This window comes from Acanthopagrus latus, chromosome 2 (assembly GCF_904848185.1).
Source record: "Acanthopagrus latus isolate v.2019 chromosome 2, fAcaLat1.1, whole genome shotgun sequence".
NCBI lineage: Eukaryota > Metazoa > Chordata > Actinopteri > Spariformes > Sparidae > Acanthopagrus > Acanthopagrus latus.
Genome location: NC_051040.1, coordinates 30,360,101 through 30,378,899, shown reverse-complemented (window position 1 = coordinate 30,378,899; position 18,799 = coordinate 30,360,101). Strand labels below are relative to the sequence as shown.

Genomic DNA, 18,799 nt, shown 5'->3' with positions numbered 1-18,799 from the left:
GGTTACTGTCAACTATTATAGACGAGAATATCAGCTTAAGAGGTTCAGTATAAAGATGGTTGGAGCTGATGTCAATCATAGTAAGTATAATCTCTTTTTATGTCTGTTGACTAATCAGTGTCTGCACTGCTATAACACAACAGACATAAAGATTACATTGAGGGTTACTGTCCGTACAAATCAAGTTTCATGAAGGCATGAATGAAAACAAATGACTCCCTGGAAAGCTGAAAAAAACTAATATGTGGAATTGAAACACTTTTACATGCTTTGAAAGACAGCCAAATGTAATATAACATATTCATGACTTATGAGAAATGGGATAAAGCCTAAAGCAGGAGTTTATGCTTCAAATCCCTGGAATTAATCAGCCTTCCAGAGAGGTCAGAGGTAAAGGTTAGCTACAGTCCATCACCCATGAAGCAGCAGTGATCCAGAAAAGGACAGTCTCTCTACTCGCTGCCATCCTGCCTCTTCAGACACGGCATTTATTTCATATAGGTTCAATTCATGCGAGTGAGGCACTCACAGAACATGCTCTTTTGTGCATCAGTGATGGTAAGGAGCTTTGAATCAGTATCATCACAAGAGGTGGCACCCAAACAAAGAGGCTGCAGGGTCCTGGCACTGCTGATTACTAACCAGGGGCCAGGGTGAAGGATGGCCATTGTTCATGTGAAGTATCACTTGCCTTGGGTGACACCTGTCTATTACAGCAAGATTAGCATTTCATAAAGCTGTAGACCTACTGTAAATTCACAAATCAAGAAAAAGTGATAGATTAGATGATTTGAAATATTATGCAATATATCAATATTTCTGGAGCAGAAGGATCCAATATGAAAACAAAATGAAAAGCTTAGAGGATTTGGAATATTATGCAATATATTAAGTTTTCTGAAGCAGAGGGATCTGGTTTTTAAAAAACGTGAAAAGCTGGAACACACAAGTGCCCAAACTGGTAAAATAATAACCTCTACAACCACGTCACACTAACTAGTAGGTAGAGTGTAACACACAGTCTCATTACCAACTCATCACATATTATGGATTTGTCAGTCGCCTTAAGCTTTACCTACAACTTAGTTTTGCAAGTCATTTTTGCACAGTCATGGTGGCAACATACATAAGCAACATCCACTTAGGCTTTCAAAATAAAGTTTACCAACAAATGTTTCACAAAATCATGACATATTATGACTTTGGGCTGTTGTTAAAGTTGTCCAACAGCTGGGGTTCAGTGAGGTTGACACAAAAATACTACTTGGTCAGATTTTGGAAAATGTCATGCTTTGTGTGAAAACAATGATCAACCATGTTACTTACATATATTGTGCAACTTATGCAAGCGAATGTTTTACAGAACATAACTTAAAAACAAATCAATGTAGTCACACACAATTCTGGTCTCCAAGGAAAAAGTCCAACCAATCCCGACTTGGACTTCCTCTTTTTACTTCTATGCTGTAGGGAGAGCTTCAAGAAATTACACTAGAGGGAGAGCTTCCATGCATAGCGCCATTCACTGGGCTACAACACTGCCCACAACAAAAGCAGTGAGAAGAGGCTTACATTATGCAGCTAAGCAATGTTCAAACCAACAACATTTCTTTTGACATTCTCTTTAAAACCACAAAGTTTCCAGTGATACCAACACATCAGCAGTGGTGTACTGACATGCTATACTTGAGTATAAGTAAAGATCCTTTACTTGAAAATGGCTCTGGTAAAAATTACTCAAGTTAAAGTAGCTTACATCAAATGAACTTTAATATCAAAATTATTTGTCGGGTATTAAAATGTACTTAAGTACCAAAAGTAAAAGTAAAGTACAAAGAAATAGAGCAGCCAGAAATCCAATTCTTCAGTTTAAACTTTATTAACAGTAGGGCTGCAACAAACAATTATTGTCATTGTTGATTAATCAGTTGATTATGTTTTCCATTCATTTATTAGTTGTTTGGTCTATATAGTGTGACAGAAAATGGTTGAAAATGTGGATCAGTTTCCTAAAGCACAGAGATGATGTCCTCCTGTTTTGTCTTGTCCACAACTTAAAGAGTTTCAGTTTACTGCCATAGAGGAGGAAAGAAACCAGAAAATATTCATTTAAGAAGCTGGAAGTTGAGAAATTTGCCATATTTTTTCTTTAAAAAATGGCTCAAAACGATTCATCTATTATCAAAATCATGATGTTAATACAACATTGTTGCAGCTCTAATTAACAGTATTTATACCTCCCTCCTCCCTCTGCTCCTTCCTTCTCTCCTTATACTCCCTCCATCCCTCTCCCCTTACTCCCTTCCTCTGTTTACTCCCTCTCACTGCTCCACTCCTTCCCTCCCTCATGTTCCGCTCTCCATCCATCTCCTCTCCCTCTGCTCTCCTCTTTAAAGTCAACAAATTTACTATCAATCTTCAGCAGGAGTTGGTTTTCAAAATAGCAAGAATCCAGACGTGCTCTCTGTGGGCTGAAGACAAGTCCTGCAATTCTAAATAGTCATTGACAGGCTGTAGAGGCAGGTAGAGGTGTATTCAACGTCACAGACAGCAGGTAAGGATTTCAGTGGGTCCATCTGATCTGCTGAACAGGCCAGGTGTGCATCTAGTTGCTTGGAGCTCTCCTGTGCATGAGATGACTTCAGGGAAGGGAAAAGGTCTTCCTCATCAGATGAGCTGGATCTGGTGGCATCTCCTGACAGCAAGGAAGGATCCTCAATGAGCTCCTTGATGTAGTCCATCCCTACAATAAAGAGAAGGTGAAAGTAGCATCAGTACAGCTGAGGTACCATTAATCTAATGGGTGATTAATGTCAATTTATTTCATTTTCATTCCAAGAGTAAAAATGTGTATAATGCAAAATTATATAATGTAATGCATCAATTTAATTTGATAACAAATTTAAATATGACCATGTGTCAAAATGTATTAACTCCTTGTTGATTGTAGCATCATCTTTTGTTCATTTAGTTTGGGATTTGAAGGTACTTCGGGGGCTGTGAGCCGACCCGTTTCACTGTCTAACATTAGCTAAGCTAGCAAGACTTGGATAACTAGCTGACTGACCTGAGACACTGAGTAACATTAAAATGTTGGTATCTTAACTATCTTCATGGATTCATTTACTGTAATTAGTAGTTATTTTACTTACCACAATGTGCTTTTTAAGGTTTGACGGAGAATTCTGTAACACCAGTAGTTCTTTGTTCCTAGGCAGACACAAGAAGCACTTCATTTTGAAGGAAGAATTCATTCCCACTAGAGCCGGCCCTGGGCATAGGCAGTATAGGCAAATGCGAGGGGCGCTGGCATCCGCGGGGGCGCCGAAAACTTATTATTTTTTGTTTTTAATTTAAAATGAATAAATTAAAAAAAAATTACCAGTGCCATTACTGCTATTATTTCAAAATATCATATAAGCCCACAGCAACACAACGTCATAGCAAAGACTATTAAATAACGGAGAGGCCTTTTTTCTGGGTTCTGGCTTGGTGCACTGTACCTGTCCTCTGTGAGGGGGGCGGGTCGAGAGCCCAGCTGCCTGAATCTGACCACACCAAGACCCCAAGACCAAGAGAGAGATCTAGCCTGCTGATACTGTAGCGGAATTACAAGGTACAAAAGACTGAAACCATCGGTGAAGGAACCACCAGAGTGGAACCACCAACCCAGTGAAGATAAAGAAGAAAAGAAGAGGAAGACGTGAAGAAGATACAGGTACAGTGACATCAATGTGATGAAGCGAAAGGAAATTAATAGTTTAAAACACCGTAGTTACCGCTTACTTACAAGATTACTTTGGACGATATCAGCATTGTTTGATAATCAGTAAATAGCTGAGTCGATGAGTGCAATTGCACCCTGGTTAGACTGAATTGTATTGCAATGACAATAAACTTTAATGAATCTCATCACAATTTCATTATTAGTCTATATTAGTCTTATGTATAGCACACATCGAGCTTCTGTTTTATTTTATCAAAATGTAACATGCAGTGGTCACAGATACTTCTCTTCTCTCTTCAGATGCACTTTTAAGATATTTTACCACACCCCAGTGACACAGCATCAGGTGCTGCTGTCCCTCTACCTCAGCACAGCAGACTGACACAGCATCAGGTGCTGCTGTCCCTCTACCTCAGCACAGCAGACTGACACAGCATCAGGTGCTGCTGTCCCTCTACCTCAGCACAGCAGAGTGACACAGCATCAGGTGCTGCTGTCCCTCTACCTCAGCACAGCAGACTGACACAGCATCAGGTGCTGCTGTCCCTCTACCTCAGCACAGCAGAGTGACACAGCATCAGGTGCTGCTGTCCCTCTACCTCAGCACAGCAGAGTGACACAGCATCAGGTGCTGCTGTCCCTCTACCTCAGCACAGCAGACTGACACAGCGTCAGGTGCTGCTGTCCCTCTACCTCAGCACAGCAGACTGACACAGCGTCAGGACTACAGGCTGCACAAACAGACCTGCTGACTGGACATTTCTTCTAACTGACAAAGTGAGATGACAACATGACTTTTGTAACAGAGACTTAGTCAATGGGAAAAAATCAAAAGAAGCAAGCTGATGTACTCAAACAGCAATGATAGCTCGCACTGCTTCTGCTGCTAAATGTTTAGAATACAGACTTAATAATGAAGGACTAAAGGACTGGAAAGGACTTGCTGAAGGTTCATGAGGATAGCCAGGAGCACAATACCCACAAGGCAACATGGAAGGAGCTGGAGGTCGTTTTGCAAAGTGGCTGACAATAGATAGGAAGAGATGGCACTCTGAGGCTGAGAGACAATATGTTTGCATAATGCCTTATTTATATTGTATTTTTATCACTGTTTCTTTCTTTATTTTCTTTATTTTTTGTTTGGTGTGATATTTTTGAGTTAAAAGAAATGAAATATTGAATACAGGCATGCAGTGTCTGTGTGAGTCTATGAAAACTGATTGTGAAACTGACTGCGATGCAAAGGGCTAAGATCTAAGATCTTGCCTAGAGCACCAAATTTCTCAGGGCCAGCACTGATTCCCACACAGTAAAACATTTGTTTTAATTACGGCCACGGGTGTTCTTCTTCCTCCGAGCTAGCCTTGCTAGCAGATGCTGTTGTGGCAGCATTGTCTATATTTCCTTCAACAGTGGACGGGACGAGGCAGCTGCCATAGTTCTGTTCGAGGTTTACAGCTAGACTAACGTCAGCTGTTCGTGCATGTCTTCAATACATTCAATCAGGATACAATATCATGAGGCAATTGGGCTATTATTCAAATATATTGTTTTGTAAGGGGTAACGACAGTGTCCTATGATAATGTAGCGGCGTAAAAGTTTGTATTTTTCCTTTATGATGTACTTAAGTAAAAATAAAAGTTGAAACAAAAATAAAAACTAGTAAAGTATAGATACTCCCAAAAACTCCTTATGTACTGTAACAAAGTACTTGTACTTGCATTAGAAAGATTTTGTTTTATGGCCAGTATGAACAGGAGGAACAATTAAAGCATGCAGACATTGTTTGAAAGCTTACATGAGCAGTTGAACATCATTAAAATCATTTAAGAGGTCTCAGGTTGTGGCTAGTACTTGTCCTCCACAATATGACTTGAATATGACTGACACCAACATATATTAACAGGTTAACATTCACTGCTTCACAAAAACAGAACCAATAAGGAACACTTTTTTTTTGCTGTTTGTTCATGGGTCCAGGTGCATCTGAACAGATGAGTTTTCAGTCTGCAACAGAGGATGTGTGTCTGTTGTCCTGATGTCAATGGGGAGCTCGTTCCATCATTGTGGAGCCAGGACAGCAAACAGTCATGACTCGACTATTAATGACTCACCGGCCAGAACAGTTTTTCACAACCTGTCAAACTAGAAGTTGTTTAACCACGATGATCTACAAAGCATATAAATCCTTTATAGATGTTACATATGGCATCAGATTTCCTTCACTGTTTTCTTTGTTGATAATGTTGTGTGTTACAGATTACAGCTTCTATTCTGTGTTCTGTTATTATGATTTTATAAAAGTGTCATAAAACTAGCACATCTTGTAATCTTTCCATCTCTCATACACGTTTTACCATCTCCCAGTGTTGTGACTAATTGAAGCCAAAATGTAACCACAGATCTCTTTAGTGATCCTGTGTGTGACTGATATATGCTACACACTAACTGCATACAGTGTCCTTTGTCATGAGTATACAAGCCGTCAACATCAGTGTATTACAAAAAAGCATGAGTGTGTGTGTGTGTGTGTGTGTGTGTGTGTGTGTGTGTGTGTGTGTGTGTGTGTGTGTGTGTGTGTGTGTGTGTGCCTCATCACTGAACTAGCATTGCATTTCTAAAGAAACGATTGTGTATTTGAAACTCATCTCCCAACATAAAATACTTGAACTTGAAGTATTTGGGCTACACAGAGTATGCAGCTTGATATATGTCTGATTACTTGTCAGCTTTTTGAACACACTCACTATCAAGTCAGCAGCCAGACCTGAATGTACAAATTCAGTCAAGTCATCTTCTGGGACGCCTTGGCATCCCTGGCTGATTATGCAAACACAAACACAGACATGAGCATCCATCACAACCTGAATAACCAAGGTTGTGGAGTAAGCTGGTGTCAGTTGTGTCTATACAGACACATCCAATTAAACGATGACTGAGCAAGAGTTTCCCTGACAAGTTTATTTTTTGCCATCTAGATGAGTGTGTATGATATTTGGATGACAGTTTTTAATGCACCTAATATGCAGACTGAGAATTGATTTAATTAAAAAAAAAAATCCCTGGGATTTAATTTGAAGGAAATATTGAGTGACTGTTTAAATTGTTGCAACTATATACATGTTTTGAAGCCTACTCGACTTTGTCAGGGGACATGAATAATGCAGGGAGGCTGCCAAAAACACTATCAGCCATTCCACTATTGTGACAAGGGCACCAGGAGATAGGCTGCATTCATTTGGAGTTCTTCTAGTTTTTTTTTTTTTTCCAAGGCAAATGAAATTTTTATCAGCCTGTCTGCCTACTTGAGTTCTCTTTTTTCTTTTTGAAAATCGAAAACTTGAGGAAAGGATAATGAAACTACAGAGTAATCATGTAACAAGTTTGAACTGTGACTGGAATGTGATTTCTATTTAGAATTGTGTTTTGAATGATAACTTTAATATGCATTGAGGATGTGTACGGCATGTAGGCTTTGGATGAATACTGCCTGACTTTAATGGGGGGAAAAAACAGGCTAAAATGTCGCAAAATACCACATCAGTGTTGAAGCCATGTGTTCATTTTATTAAGGAGTGTGTTTTCTGAGGAGAGCTGCTGAGCTGTCTGAGCACATGGAAGCACCGACAAAAGAAAATCGTGAAAACGGAGAGCTTCCAGGGCAGAAACGAGACACACATCCCCAACAACACCTTCTTAAGTAACGAGATCGCGGGCTGAAAAGCTCCCCTGAACGTTCTGATAAACCACAGGGAGAGAACAAATAACAGAGACTGTTCTTACCTTCAGCGCCTGTGTCCGTCACCACCGCCACCAGAACAAGCACGAGAGGAAAATAATCTCTGATCGAATTCATCACGGTTTGTCCTCGTTTTGAGCTTCTCGAGCTTTTCCTAGTGAACGTCCTTGGGATCAACACTTTTCCTCCGGTGGACTGAAACACTGAGAGCTCCGACAAACACACGCTAGACACTGAGTGCTACTCTCGCGACTTCAGTCCAGGTTTGCTGACAGAGACGACGGGCTCCAGTCTCGCTCCGCCACTAGGACTACAGACTACTGACTGTACTGAGTCCACTGACGGAGAGCTGCTGCTGCTGCTGCTGCTGCTGCTGCTGCTGCTGCTGCTGCCCCGCTCTGTGCTCCGTGCTCTGAGCCTCCTCCTTGGGGCAACGCCACCGCCGTGCATTCAGTACCATGGACAGCTCCTAGCGTTGGCCACTGGAACACACGGCAAGATAATGAAGCTTGTTTGTTTGGGACGTACTCGACTAAAAACTGCATTATTACATAGTAAGTGGATTTTTTTTTAATAGGCTTTCTATTGTTAACACATCACTGGACATTTAAGGGAACATTGTTAATGTTTTCATGGAACCATCGAGTTCCATGAATACCACCAGTGGGGGAATATTTTGATATTTAGGCCAGGAAAAGTAACAGGAAATATTCTTGCAGAACACCACACTCTAAAAAGACAAGTAAAAACACTGCACTTAAGTACAAGTTAATAATTGCCTACATGTATGTGTAAGTGCAAAAAGGAACATTAAACTAGTTGTGAAATAGTCTGATTTTATGACTGATGACCTTGATAGACAAAGGCAGTGCACATTCACACTTCACAAAAGCTTGGTTAAAGTTCACTTCACACAGATTAAAATGAACCAGTTCACATCCATAGTTCATAATTTGGAATCCATTGTCCCAAACATCACATTCATTTTTTTTATTTGTGTGTTTTTGACTTTTGAATTAGCTGCTCCGACATACTCTTCTTCAATACAACCTCTACCTTTCCAGCCCCAGCTGCCAAGTTTTGGGAGTAATACATTCTTACAGTAACACTTCAGAGCAATGCATCAGAAAGGATTTGAGGGGAATTATTACCTTTACTATATCAAGAAAAACATTGACATGCTAAATATCTTTGGAGAGCTGCATGTTATATACTGACTTTTTATTCAGTTACCACCAGTGAAGCCTTCGGTGCTACTGTATCCCTCTCTGCAGTTTTAGAATCCAACCTTGAAATGTAAATGTAAGTAGAATAAATATATAATGATAAAGCCAATCCTGATCCAATGTCATAATATTCCTTTAACAATGATGTGTTTAACAGAGGGGACAACCTTGTCCCATCCTTGCTCCTTTTATGGACCATGAACCTGAAGTAATGATTGATCAAACTGACAAACAAGAAATATTATTATTTGGAGGCTTAGTTCTCTTTAAAGCAGCAAAATGAAGCTAGTGAAATGGCAGAAAGTGACAGTAGATGTGAACATTGCATGGAACTAGACTTTGGAGGAGTAAAAGAAAAGTGGACTGATATCAAGCAAGAGGCCAGGAGGCGCATCTATTGTATCATGTGGATTTTTAAATGTTCGGAAATCTGTGAGGAAAGTGGCGGTGTAAAAGGTCCATACTAATACACACATTCACATGTCTTGTAGATTTGTATACATTTGGAAACCTCTGTGGAAACTGGCATAAGTGCATTTTTGCGCGTGTGCACATGGTTTATACATTTTGCCCCAGGTCTTTACCAATTTGTCACATGTAATGAAGGTGTTAACTACAAACAAAACTCACTATCATAACAAAGTAATGTCTTGAAAACCATATTACAATATCTGTAATATCTTGAATTGAGGGGTTTCTTTTGAAGGTGTTGATTAGATTGATAGGAGGGCAGCTGTGGTTATTAGGAATGTGCCTTTAATCACAGTGTGGTTTGGACAGAGCTAGACTCTGATGTTCCGAATTTGGCATAGATGCAGCTGTGACAAACGGATGTTACAGTGTTGTTAATGATTAGTTTTCAACAAGCCGCCATGGCAACATGTGTGTGTGTTTACCCACATGTATGCAAGTGTGTGTACAGAGAGAGAAAGCAAAAGAGACCTAACTCTGGGAGCGCAGCAAGGAGCAAAACACAGGGCAGGTTGAATAATCCACATCACTGAGGAAAAGAAAGGGTTGTAAAAGTCCATACAGTCCAACAATTCATGGTCAAAAACTTCTGTGTCTGGGTACTAGAACAATCACACTTAGGCATGTCTCAGCAGATGATTTCTTGTCTAGTTACAAAAGTCATAGAATCATTATGAACTATTAACCATTTTCATTCCTGTTTCATTCCTATTTTCCTGTGCTGCCTTTAAATCACCAATAAAAAAAAAAACATCAGCATGGGATGGAAAGAACTGACGAGAAAGGGAAAGGAAGGTGGTTAGAGGAGAGGTTATTAGGCTTATCCTCATCCTCAATAGGACTGGAGCTAGCCAGTTGTATGTTTGCAGACTGGTGTGCAGATCGTGTGAATGGTTGTATGCTGCAGTGGTGTACTCAAGTAGATTTCGGGAGTATCTATACTTTACTTGAGTTTTTATATTTGTTTCAACTTTTACTTTTACTTAAGCACATTATAAAGAAAAGATACATATTTACTCCTCTACATCATCATAGGACACTGGCGTTACTTGTTACAAAAAAATATATTTGAATAATAGCCCAAGTGTGTCATGATATTGTATCCAGACTGCATGTATTAACAAAACGTGCAACAGCTGACCTTAGTCTAGCTGTAAACCGCGAACATAACCATGGCAGCTGCCTCGTCCACTGACACTGTTGGAGGAAATATAGATGATGCTGTCACAACAGCATCTGCTAACAAGGCTAGCTCAGAGGAAGAAGAACACCTGTGGCCGTATTTAAAACAAATGTTTTACTGTGTAGGAATGAGGGATTCATCCTTCATAATGAAGTGTCTGCCTAGGAACAAAGAAATACTACTCAGGTCAGTCAGCTAGTTATCCAAGTCTTGCTAGCTTAGCTAATGTTAGGCAGTGAAACGGGTCGGCTCACAGCCCCCGAAGTACCTTCAAATCCCAAATTAAATGGACAAAAGATGATGCTACAATCAGAATGGGTAAGACAACAAGGAGATAATACATTTTGACGCATGGTTATATTTAAACTTGTTATTAAATTAAATTAATGTATCAAATTATGCATTATACACAATTTTACTCTTGAAATGAAAATGAAATAAATTGACATTAATCACCCATTAGATTAATGGTACCTCAGCTGTACTGATGCTACTTTCACCCTCTCTTTATTGTAGGGATGGACTACATCAAGGAGCTCATTGAGGATCCTTCCTTGCTGTCAGGAGATGCCACCAGATCCAGCTCATCTGATGAGGAAGACCTTTTCCCTTCCCTGAAGTCATCTCATGCACAGGAGAGCTCCAAGCAACTAGATGCACACCTGGCCTGTTCAGCAGATCAGATGGACCCACTGAAATCCTTACCTGCTGTCTGTGACGTTGAATACACCTCTACCTGCCTCTACAGCCTGTCAATGAGCATTGCATTAGCATTGCAGGACTTGTCTTCAGCCCACAGAGAGCACGTCTGGATTCTTGCAATTTTGAAAACCAACTCCTGCTGAAGATTGATAGTAAATTTGTTGACTTTAAAGAGGAGAGCAGAGGGAGAGGAGATGGATGGAGAGCGGAACATGAGGGAGGGAAGGAGTGGAGCAGTGAGAGGGAGTAAACAGAGAGGAGAGGGATGGAGGGAGTATAAGGAGAGAAGGAAGGAGTAGAGGGAGGAGGGAGGTATAAATACTGTTAATTAGAGCTGCAACAGTGTTGTATTAACATCATGATTTTGATAATAGATTAATCGTTTTGAGCCATTTTTTAAGAAAAAATAAGGCAAATTTCTCAAATTCTTCTTAAATGAATATTTTCTGGTTTCTTTCCTCCTCTATGGCAGTAAACTGAACATTTTTAAGTTGTGGACAAAACAAAACATTGGAGGACATCATCTCTGTGCTTTAGGAAACTGATCCACATTTTTAACCATTTTCTGTCACACTATATAGACCAAACAACTACTAAATTAATGGAAAACATAATCAACTGATTAATCAACAATGAAAATAATTGTTTGTTGCAGCCCTACTGTTAATAAAGTTTAAATTGAATAATTGGATTACTGGCTGTTTCATTTCTTTGCACTTTTACTTTTGATACTTGAGTATCAAAAGTATTTGTCAGGTATCTAAATGTACTTGAGTGCATTTGATGACTTTAAGACTTTTACTTAAGTAATTTTGTCATGAGTAACTTTTACTTTTACCAGAGTCATTTTCAAGTAAGGGATCTTTACTTTTACTCAAGTATAGCATGTCAGTACTTAATACACAACTGGTATGCTGTGAAGTGCACATGTGCTGCCATAAGAGATATAAAACAAAAGCCAAACCCTACACTTCACAGATATATATAGTTTGTGTACCTTCTAACGTCTTCTAAAATTATCGATGGAGTCATTTTGAAGGTTATAGAAATTGTAAATTTGTTGCCAGGTCTACAGGTCAGATGTATCTGAAGAGTGCACAATAGTGATCAAATCAAATCAATCAGTTTTATTTATATAGCCCAAAATCGCAGTCACATTGCCTCAATGGACTTAACAGTGCAGTACACTGAAAGACATTTTCTGTCCTTAGACCCTCAATTCGAGTGAGGAAAAACTTGTCATGTTCATGAAAGAAAAAACCCTTTTAACAGGGTTAAAACAAAAAACAATCCTCAAGAAGAGCCACAGAGGAGGGATCCCTCTTCCAGGACAGACAGACATGTGATAGATAGAAAAAGAGCAATAAATCACAGTTTACAAGATACCTTGACAGAATGTCTGATACAAATTATATGCAAAGTGTGCGGATCCAGGAGATGATTGAGCAGGACGAGGCATCACCAGGTGGTGCCTGAGGCACACAACCTCCTGTCCACCCTGGTGACCTGGAAGAGGGCAGGACACAAAAGATAATTAGTAATAGACAGAGATATCCCAGTGGAGAGGCATCAAGTTTTACAGAAATATAGATATGAGGAGATATGAGATATAGATATGAGAGCAATGATCCAGCAGATCCCAGGGTGTGACAATCCAGATCCATCACTATTTCAAGGCAGCAGGAGCCCAGAAAAGTTAGATGGTCCTGTTGTAGCAAATGTATAAAACAGGTATATGTTGAAGCCAAAAGTCTAAGAAGAATCGACACAGAGACAGGGTTGCAAAAAGTGGGTTCCATTCATTGCTGGACTGACCAAGCCTTTATACCTCAGCTGTTTACACAGTTTTTTAGTGATGATCTGGACCACCACCAGAATGTCAAGATGTTCATTGCCTCATTGTTCTCTGTCTTTCTTAAAAATCATGTAACTTCCAGTAATCGTTTCAAAGTTTGTGTGCGTGTTTTACTCATGCATGTATGTGTGTGCTGTTCTTTTTGCTGGTTGGTTTAGTGTGTGGGTTTCCTGTTTTCCACCGTTTTTGGGAAGTTCTGGCAACTCCATTCAGTTATGTGTGTGTGTGCTCATTAAATGTGATGTTATCAGTGTTTCTCAATCCCTGTTTAACTCAGACTCTAGAACAGAATAACTCATAGAATATGAGAATAACTTCTTATTTTAAGGTCAATACCGGTCACTTAGTTAGGCCAGATTTCTCAATATATTTCCCCCTCTGTGGGTTTACAAATCCCACACAAAACTTTAACAATGTGTGTGAGGGTGAAAAAACCTTAAAAGCTCTTATAAGGATTAAAAAATTCTCCCACAGGCCCAAGATTTGCTTTTACTTTAAATGATCTGGACGATCACCTAAGGTTCACATTGTTTACATGAGTTATTCATGCATTGGTTATAATATTGCATATACACATTTTCTTTGCTATATTGTTATGTTACGCCAAGTATGGTAAGCCAAATATTACCATTAGCTTTTGCCTGTGGTGTGTTATGTTATGTGTAACTTAGATGACTATAAAATTCAAAAATGTAATATTAAAACTTAAATGACAAATATAGCTGATTCTGCATGATTCTGAATCTGCATGATTCTAACCCATTCCGTTTTTTTTCCGCTTATCCGTGAGGGACGCAGGATGTTGCCGCTTTTTCCTCCTAAGGAGTTGGGGGGGGGGCTTACTGGGGCCAAATCCAGTTTACTCAAGGGGTGAAGGTACACCCTGGATGAGTTGCCAGCTCATTGCAGGACCCTTACTGATGGCAGCGGCTGACACACAAGGTGCCAACTGCACATCAGCAGCATCTTTGGGATCGTTCAGTATTTTGCTCAAGGATACTTTGACACATAGCTCAATCCCGCCAGGGTTTCCTGTTTTCCTGTGTTTCCAGTGTGTGGGTTTCCTGTTTTTTGGAGCTGGGATTCGAACCAGTGACCTTTCAATCACTAGTCCACCAGCTCTACCCACTGAGCTAGTCGCCCCTGAGTTCTAACCCCTTTTGCCACCCCAATTACAACGTCCACCATGTTCCTCAAAGATCTGTGCAAAACATGCCCCAGATTTCTCCAAATAGTTTTTTCAGCTACATGTTAATGGCATTTATAGCGCCCCCTACAGGTTGAGCTCAACATGCGTTGGTTGGCAGATTACCAGTCCCATTGTGAACCTACCCACCCGGTTTTGTGATGATAGGACAACGGGTGTGGGAGTTATGGCCAATCATTTCTACAATCCCAGAGATCCCTCTTCCAGGACAGACAGACATGTGATTATGGTAGAAATTTGTCTTTTCATCCCCCAAAGCTATATGGCATATTTGGTGTTGATAGAGTCAATCTTTCAAAAGTTCTATTCAAGGCCCTGAAGTGGCTACAGAAGATGAAGGATGCCAACAGTCGAATAACACGCTGGTACCTAGCCATGCAGCCCTATCAGTTTGAGGTCCATCACATCCCAGGCAAGATGAATGTTACAGCAGACTACCTGTCCCATTGCCTCAGTGAGAATCCAGAGGAGGGGGAGTGTTTAAGTTGACTATTTTGTTCTTCTTTTCATTTTAAATGAGGACACACAGTCTTTTCTTTTCATTCATCCATCCATCCATCCATTTTTGTCCGCTTATCCGGAGCTGGACACCCAGACTTTCCTCTCCCCGGACGCTTCCTCCAGCTCTTCCGAGAGGATCCCAAAGTGTTCCCAGGCCAGCTGGGCGACATAGTCACTCCAGCGTGTCCTGGGTCTTCCTTGGGGTCTCCTCCCGGCGGGACATGCCAGGAACACCTCCCAAGGAGCAGCGGCTCTACTCCGAGCTCCTCCCGGGTGACAGAGACCTCCTCACCCTATCTCTAAGGGAGTGCCCTGCCACCCTGTGGAGGAAACTCATTTCAGCCGCTTGTATCCGGGATCTTATTCTTTCGGTCATGACCCAAAGTTCATGACCATAGGTGAGGGTAGGAACGTAGATTGACCGGTAAATCGAGAGCTTCACCTTTCAACTCAGCTCTCTGTTCCCCATGACAGACCGATACAACGACCGCATTACTGCAGCCGCTGCACCGATCCGCCTGTTAATCTCACGCTCCATCCTTCCCTCACTTGTGAACAAGACCCCAAGATACTTAAACTCCTCCACTTGAGACAGTAACTCTCCTCCAACTCAGAGGGAGCAAGCCACCTTTTTCTGGTGGAGAACCATGGCCTCGGACTTGGAGGTGCTGATTCTCATCCCAGCCGCTTCACACTCGGCTGCAAACTGCCCCAGAACATGCTGGAGGTCCTGGCTCGAAGAAGCCAACAAGACCACATCGTCCGCGAAAAGCAGAGATGAAATCCTGTGGCTCCTGAACCAGACCCCCTTAACAGAGGGATACAGCCCTTAACAGAGGGCCTCCGACCCCGTACTCCCGGAGCACCTCCCACAGAATGCCACGAGGGACACGGGTGAGTGCTTTCTCCAAGTCCACAAAACACATGTGGACTGGTTGGTTATGTCAGTGGGAGTGAGGAGAGATCCTCAAAGTATTCCTTCCACCACCCGACAATGTCCCCAGTCGAGGTCAACAGCTCCCCACCCCCACTGTAAACAGTGTTGGTGGAGGATTGCTTCCTCTTCCTGAGGCGCCGGATGGTTTGCCAGAATCTCTTCGAGGCTGACCGATAGTCCTCCTCCCAGAACTTTTACCAGACCCGAGTTTTTACTTCCACGACTGCCTGTGTTGCCACTTGCTTGGCCTGCCGGTACCCGTCAGCTGCCACAGGAGTCCCCTGGGCCAACCAGGCTCGACAGGACTCCTTCTTCAGCTTGACAGCATCCCTTACTTCCGGACTCCACCACCAGGTTCGGGGATTGCCACCACGACAGGCACTGGAGACCTTATGGCCACAGCTCCAGACAGCCGTGTCAACAATAGAGGTGGAGAACATGGTCCATTCGGACTCAATGTCCCCAGCCTCCTTCGGGATCTGGTCCAAGGTCTCCCAGAGGTGGGAGTTAAAGACCTCCCTGACAGAGGGTTCCACCAGATGTTCCCAGCAGACCCTCACAATATGTTTGGGTCTGCCAGGTCTGTCCAGCTTCCTCCCCTGCCAGCAGATCCGGCTCACCACCAGGTGGTGATCAGTTGACAGCTCAGCCCCTCTCTTCACCCGAGTGTCCAAGACATATGGCCGGAGGTCAGATGACACGACCAGAAAGTCGATCATTGACCTCCGGCCTAGGGCGTCCTGGTACCACGTGCACATATGGACACCCTTATGCTTGAACATGGTGTTCGTCATGGACAAACTGTGACTAGCACAGAAGTCCAGTAACAAAACACCACTCGGGTTCAGATTGGGGAGGCCGTTTCTCCCAATCACACCCCTCCAGGTAACAGTGTTGCTGCCCATGTGAGCGTTGAAGTCCCCCAGTAGAACGATGGAGTCCCGGTTGGAGCACTCTCCAGTACCCCTCCCAGGGACTCCAAGAAGGCCAGCTACTCTGCACTGCTATTCAGCCCATAAGCCGAGACAACAGTGAGAGACCTATCCCTGACCCGAAGACGCAGGGAAACAACCCTCTCGTTCATTGGGGTAAACTCCAACACATGGCGGCTGAACTGTGGGGCTATAAGCAACCCCCACCAGCTCACCACCTCTCACTGCGGGCAACTCCTGGATAGAAGAGAGTCCAGCCTCTCTCAAGGAGTTCGGTTCCAGAGCCCAGACTCTGCGTGGAGGCGAGCCCGACTATCTCTAGCCGGTACCACTCAACCTCCTGCACCAATCCAGGCGACATGAGCGTCCTCAATATTCTGTCTGTTTGAACCGATCTTAGTCTGACCTGTCACCTAGGACCTGTTTGCCTTGGGAGACCCTACCAGGGGCATTAAGCCCCGGAAAACATAGCTCCTAGGATCATTCAGGTGCCCAAACCCCTCCACCACGATAAGGTGTCGGTTCAAGGAGGAGATCATTACATTTATTAATAACTGTTGATTAATTTGAGAGCACGCATTTTAGTTAACAGCATGTTAATAATTGGCAATAATTGCCAATAATTGGTGCACCATTTGAATGCCTGGGAATGGACATTGTGGGCCCGGTGGAGAAGAGCAAGACAGGAAACAGATTTATGCTGGTCATAACAGATTATGCCACTAAATACCCTGAAGTGTTTCCACTAAAGACAGTTAGAGCTAAACCAATTGCATTGTGCCTGGTGCAGTTTTTCTCAAGGGTTGGCTTTCCCCAGGAGATACTGACGGACCGGGGCACTAACTTCATGTCCAGATTGCTGAAGGATGTGTACCAGCTGCTGGGCATTAGAGGTTTGAGGACAACACCCTATCAACCACAGACAGATGGACTCACAGACGGCTTCAATAAGACATTGAAACAGATGCTCCGTAAGTTTGTAAATGACACAGGCTCAGATTGGGACCAGTGGCTCACCTATCTCATGTTTGTATACAGAGAAGTTCCACAAGCCTCAACTGGCTTCTCGCCATTTGAACTCCTTTTTGGTCATGAGGTCAGAGGCCCTTTAACTCTACTAAAAGAAATATGGGAGGGATATAAGGGGAGCAAAGAACCTGGTAAAGTTGTTTCATATGTTCTTCAGATGAGAGAGAAGCTGGATAAAATAACTGCTCTGGCCCAGAGAAATATGGCAGCTGCTCAGCATCAACAGAGGACCTGGTATGATCGAATGGCTCGAGAGAGGGGTTTTGACCCTGGCCAGAAAGTGCTGGTGATGTTGCCCACTAAAGAGAGTAAGCTACTGGCCAAGTGGCAAGGGCCCTTTGAGGTAATTCAAAAACTTTGCTCAACCACCTATAAAATCTCTACCCCAGGTCATAGTAGCCCTACTCGGACCCTGCATGTCAACCTGCTGAAGGAGTGGGTTCCTCGGTTCCTGTGCTCCTCATCAGAGATGTATTGGATGAGGAGGTGGAGGAGCGATATCTGCCAGGGCTGGGTCCCTCAGCAGCTGACCTTTATCATTAGGGCATTTATCTAAAGTGCAGCAGTCACAGGTGAGAGCTCTGTGTGCACCTGATGTCTTTCAAGCCGACCCAGGCCGCACAGATGTCATTCATAATCATATCACACTTAAAGAGGGTGCCACAATCTGAATCCCAGAACGCCTTCTTGATCCACTTAAGAAAGAAATTAATCTGATGTTGTCCCTGGGGACTATTGAGGTTTCCTAGAGTGAGTGGTGTAAACCTATAGTTCTTGTACCCAAAAAGGATGGCACCATGAGATTTTGTATGGAAATACATACAATACAACAATTTAAATACAATCTCTAAGTTTGACTCATATCCAACTCCTCCTTTTGATGACCTCGTAGAGAGATTAGGCAAGGCCAAGTACCTCACCACTATTGACCTCTCTAAAGGCTATTGGCAGGTGCCTTTGTCACAGCAGTCTCGTGAGCTGACTGGCCTTCGGATTCCATGGGGACTTTTACATTTTACAGTTATACCTTTCGGGTTACATGGAGCACCGGCTACCTTCCAGAGGCTCATGGATAAGGTACTGTTTGGCCTGTCACATTTTGCTTCTGCTTATTTGGACGATGATGTTGTCTATAGTCATCCTTGGGAGGAACACTTGGAACATCTCAAATCTGTTTTTGAGTGTCTTGGAAAAGCAGGATTAACCATCAACCCAGGCAAATGTATGCTGGCCAGAGCAGAGGTGGAGTACCTTGGCTATGTCATTAGGAGTGGAGTCATCAAGCAGCA

General features: G+C 42.5%; 1 protein-coding gene across 5 annotated transcripts in view; it reads right to left on the bottom strand.

Moving 5' to 3' along the window:
• sez6b (seizure related 6 homolog b) overlaps positions 1-7,671 on the bottom strand; it is a 270,502-nt gene extending 262,831 nt beyond the window's left edge. For all 5 annotated transcript variants that reach the window (XR_005072165.1, XR_005072166.1, XM_037084349.1 and 2 more), the window contains exon 1: positions 7,512-7,671. Coding sequence is in view for 3 of the 5 variants with exons in the window: in XM_037084349.1 (XP_036940244.1) it covers positions 7,512-7,584 (73 nt within the window). In the remaining 2 variants the exon portion in view is untranslated. The remainder of the gene's footprint in view (positions 1-7,511) is intronic.
• Between the last annotated feature and the right edge of the window lie 11,128 nt (positions 7,672-18,799).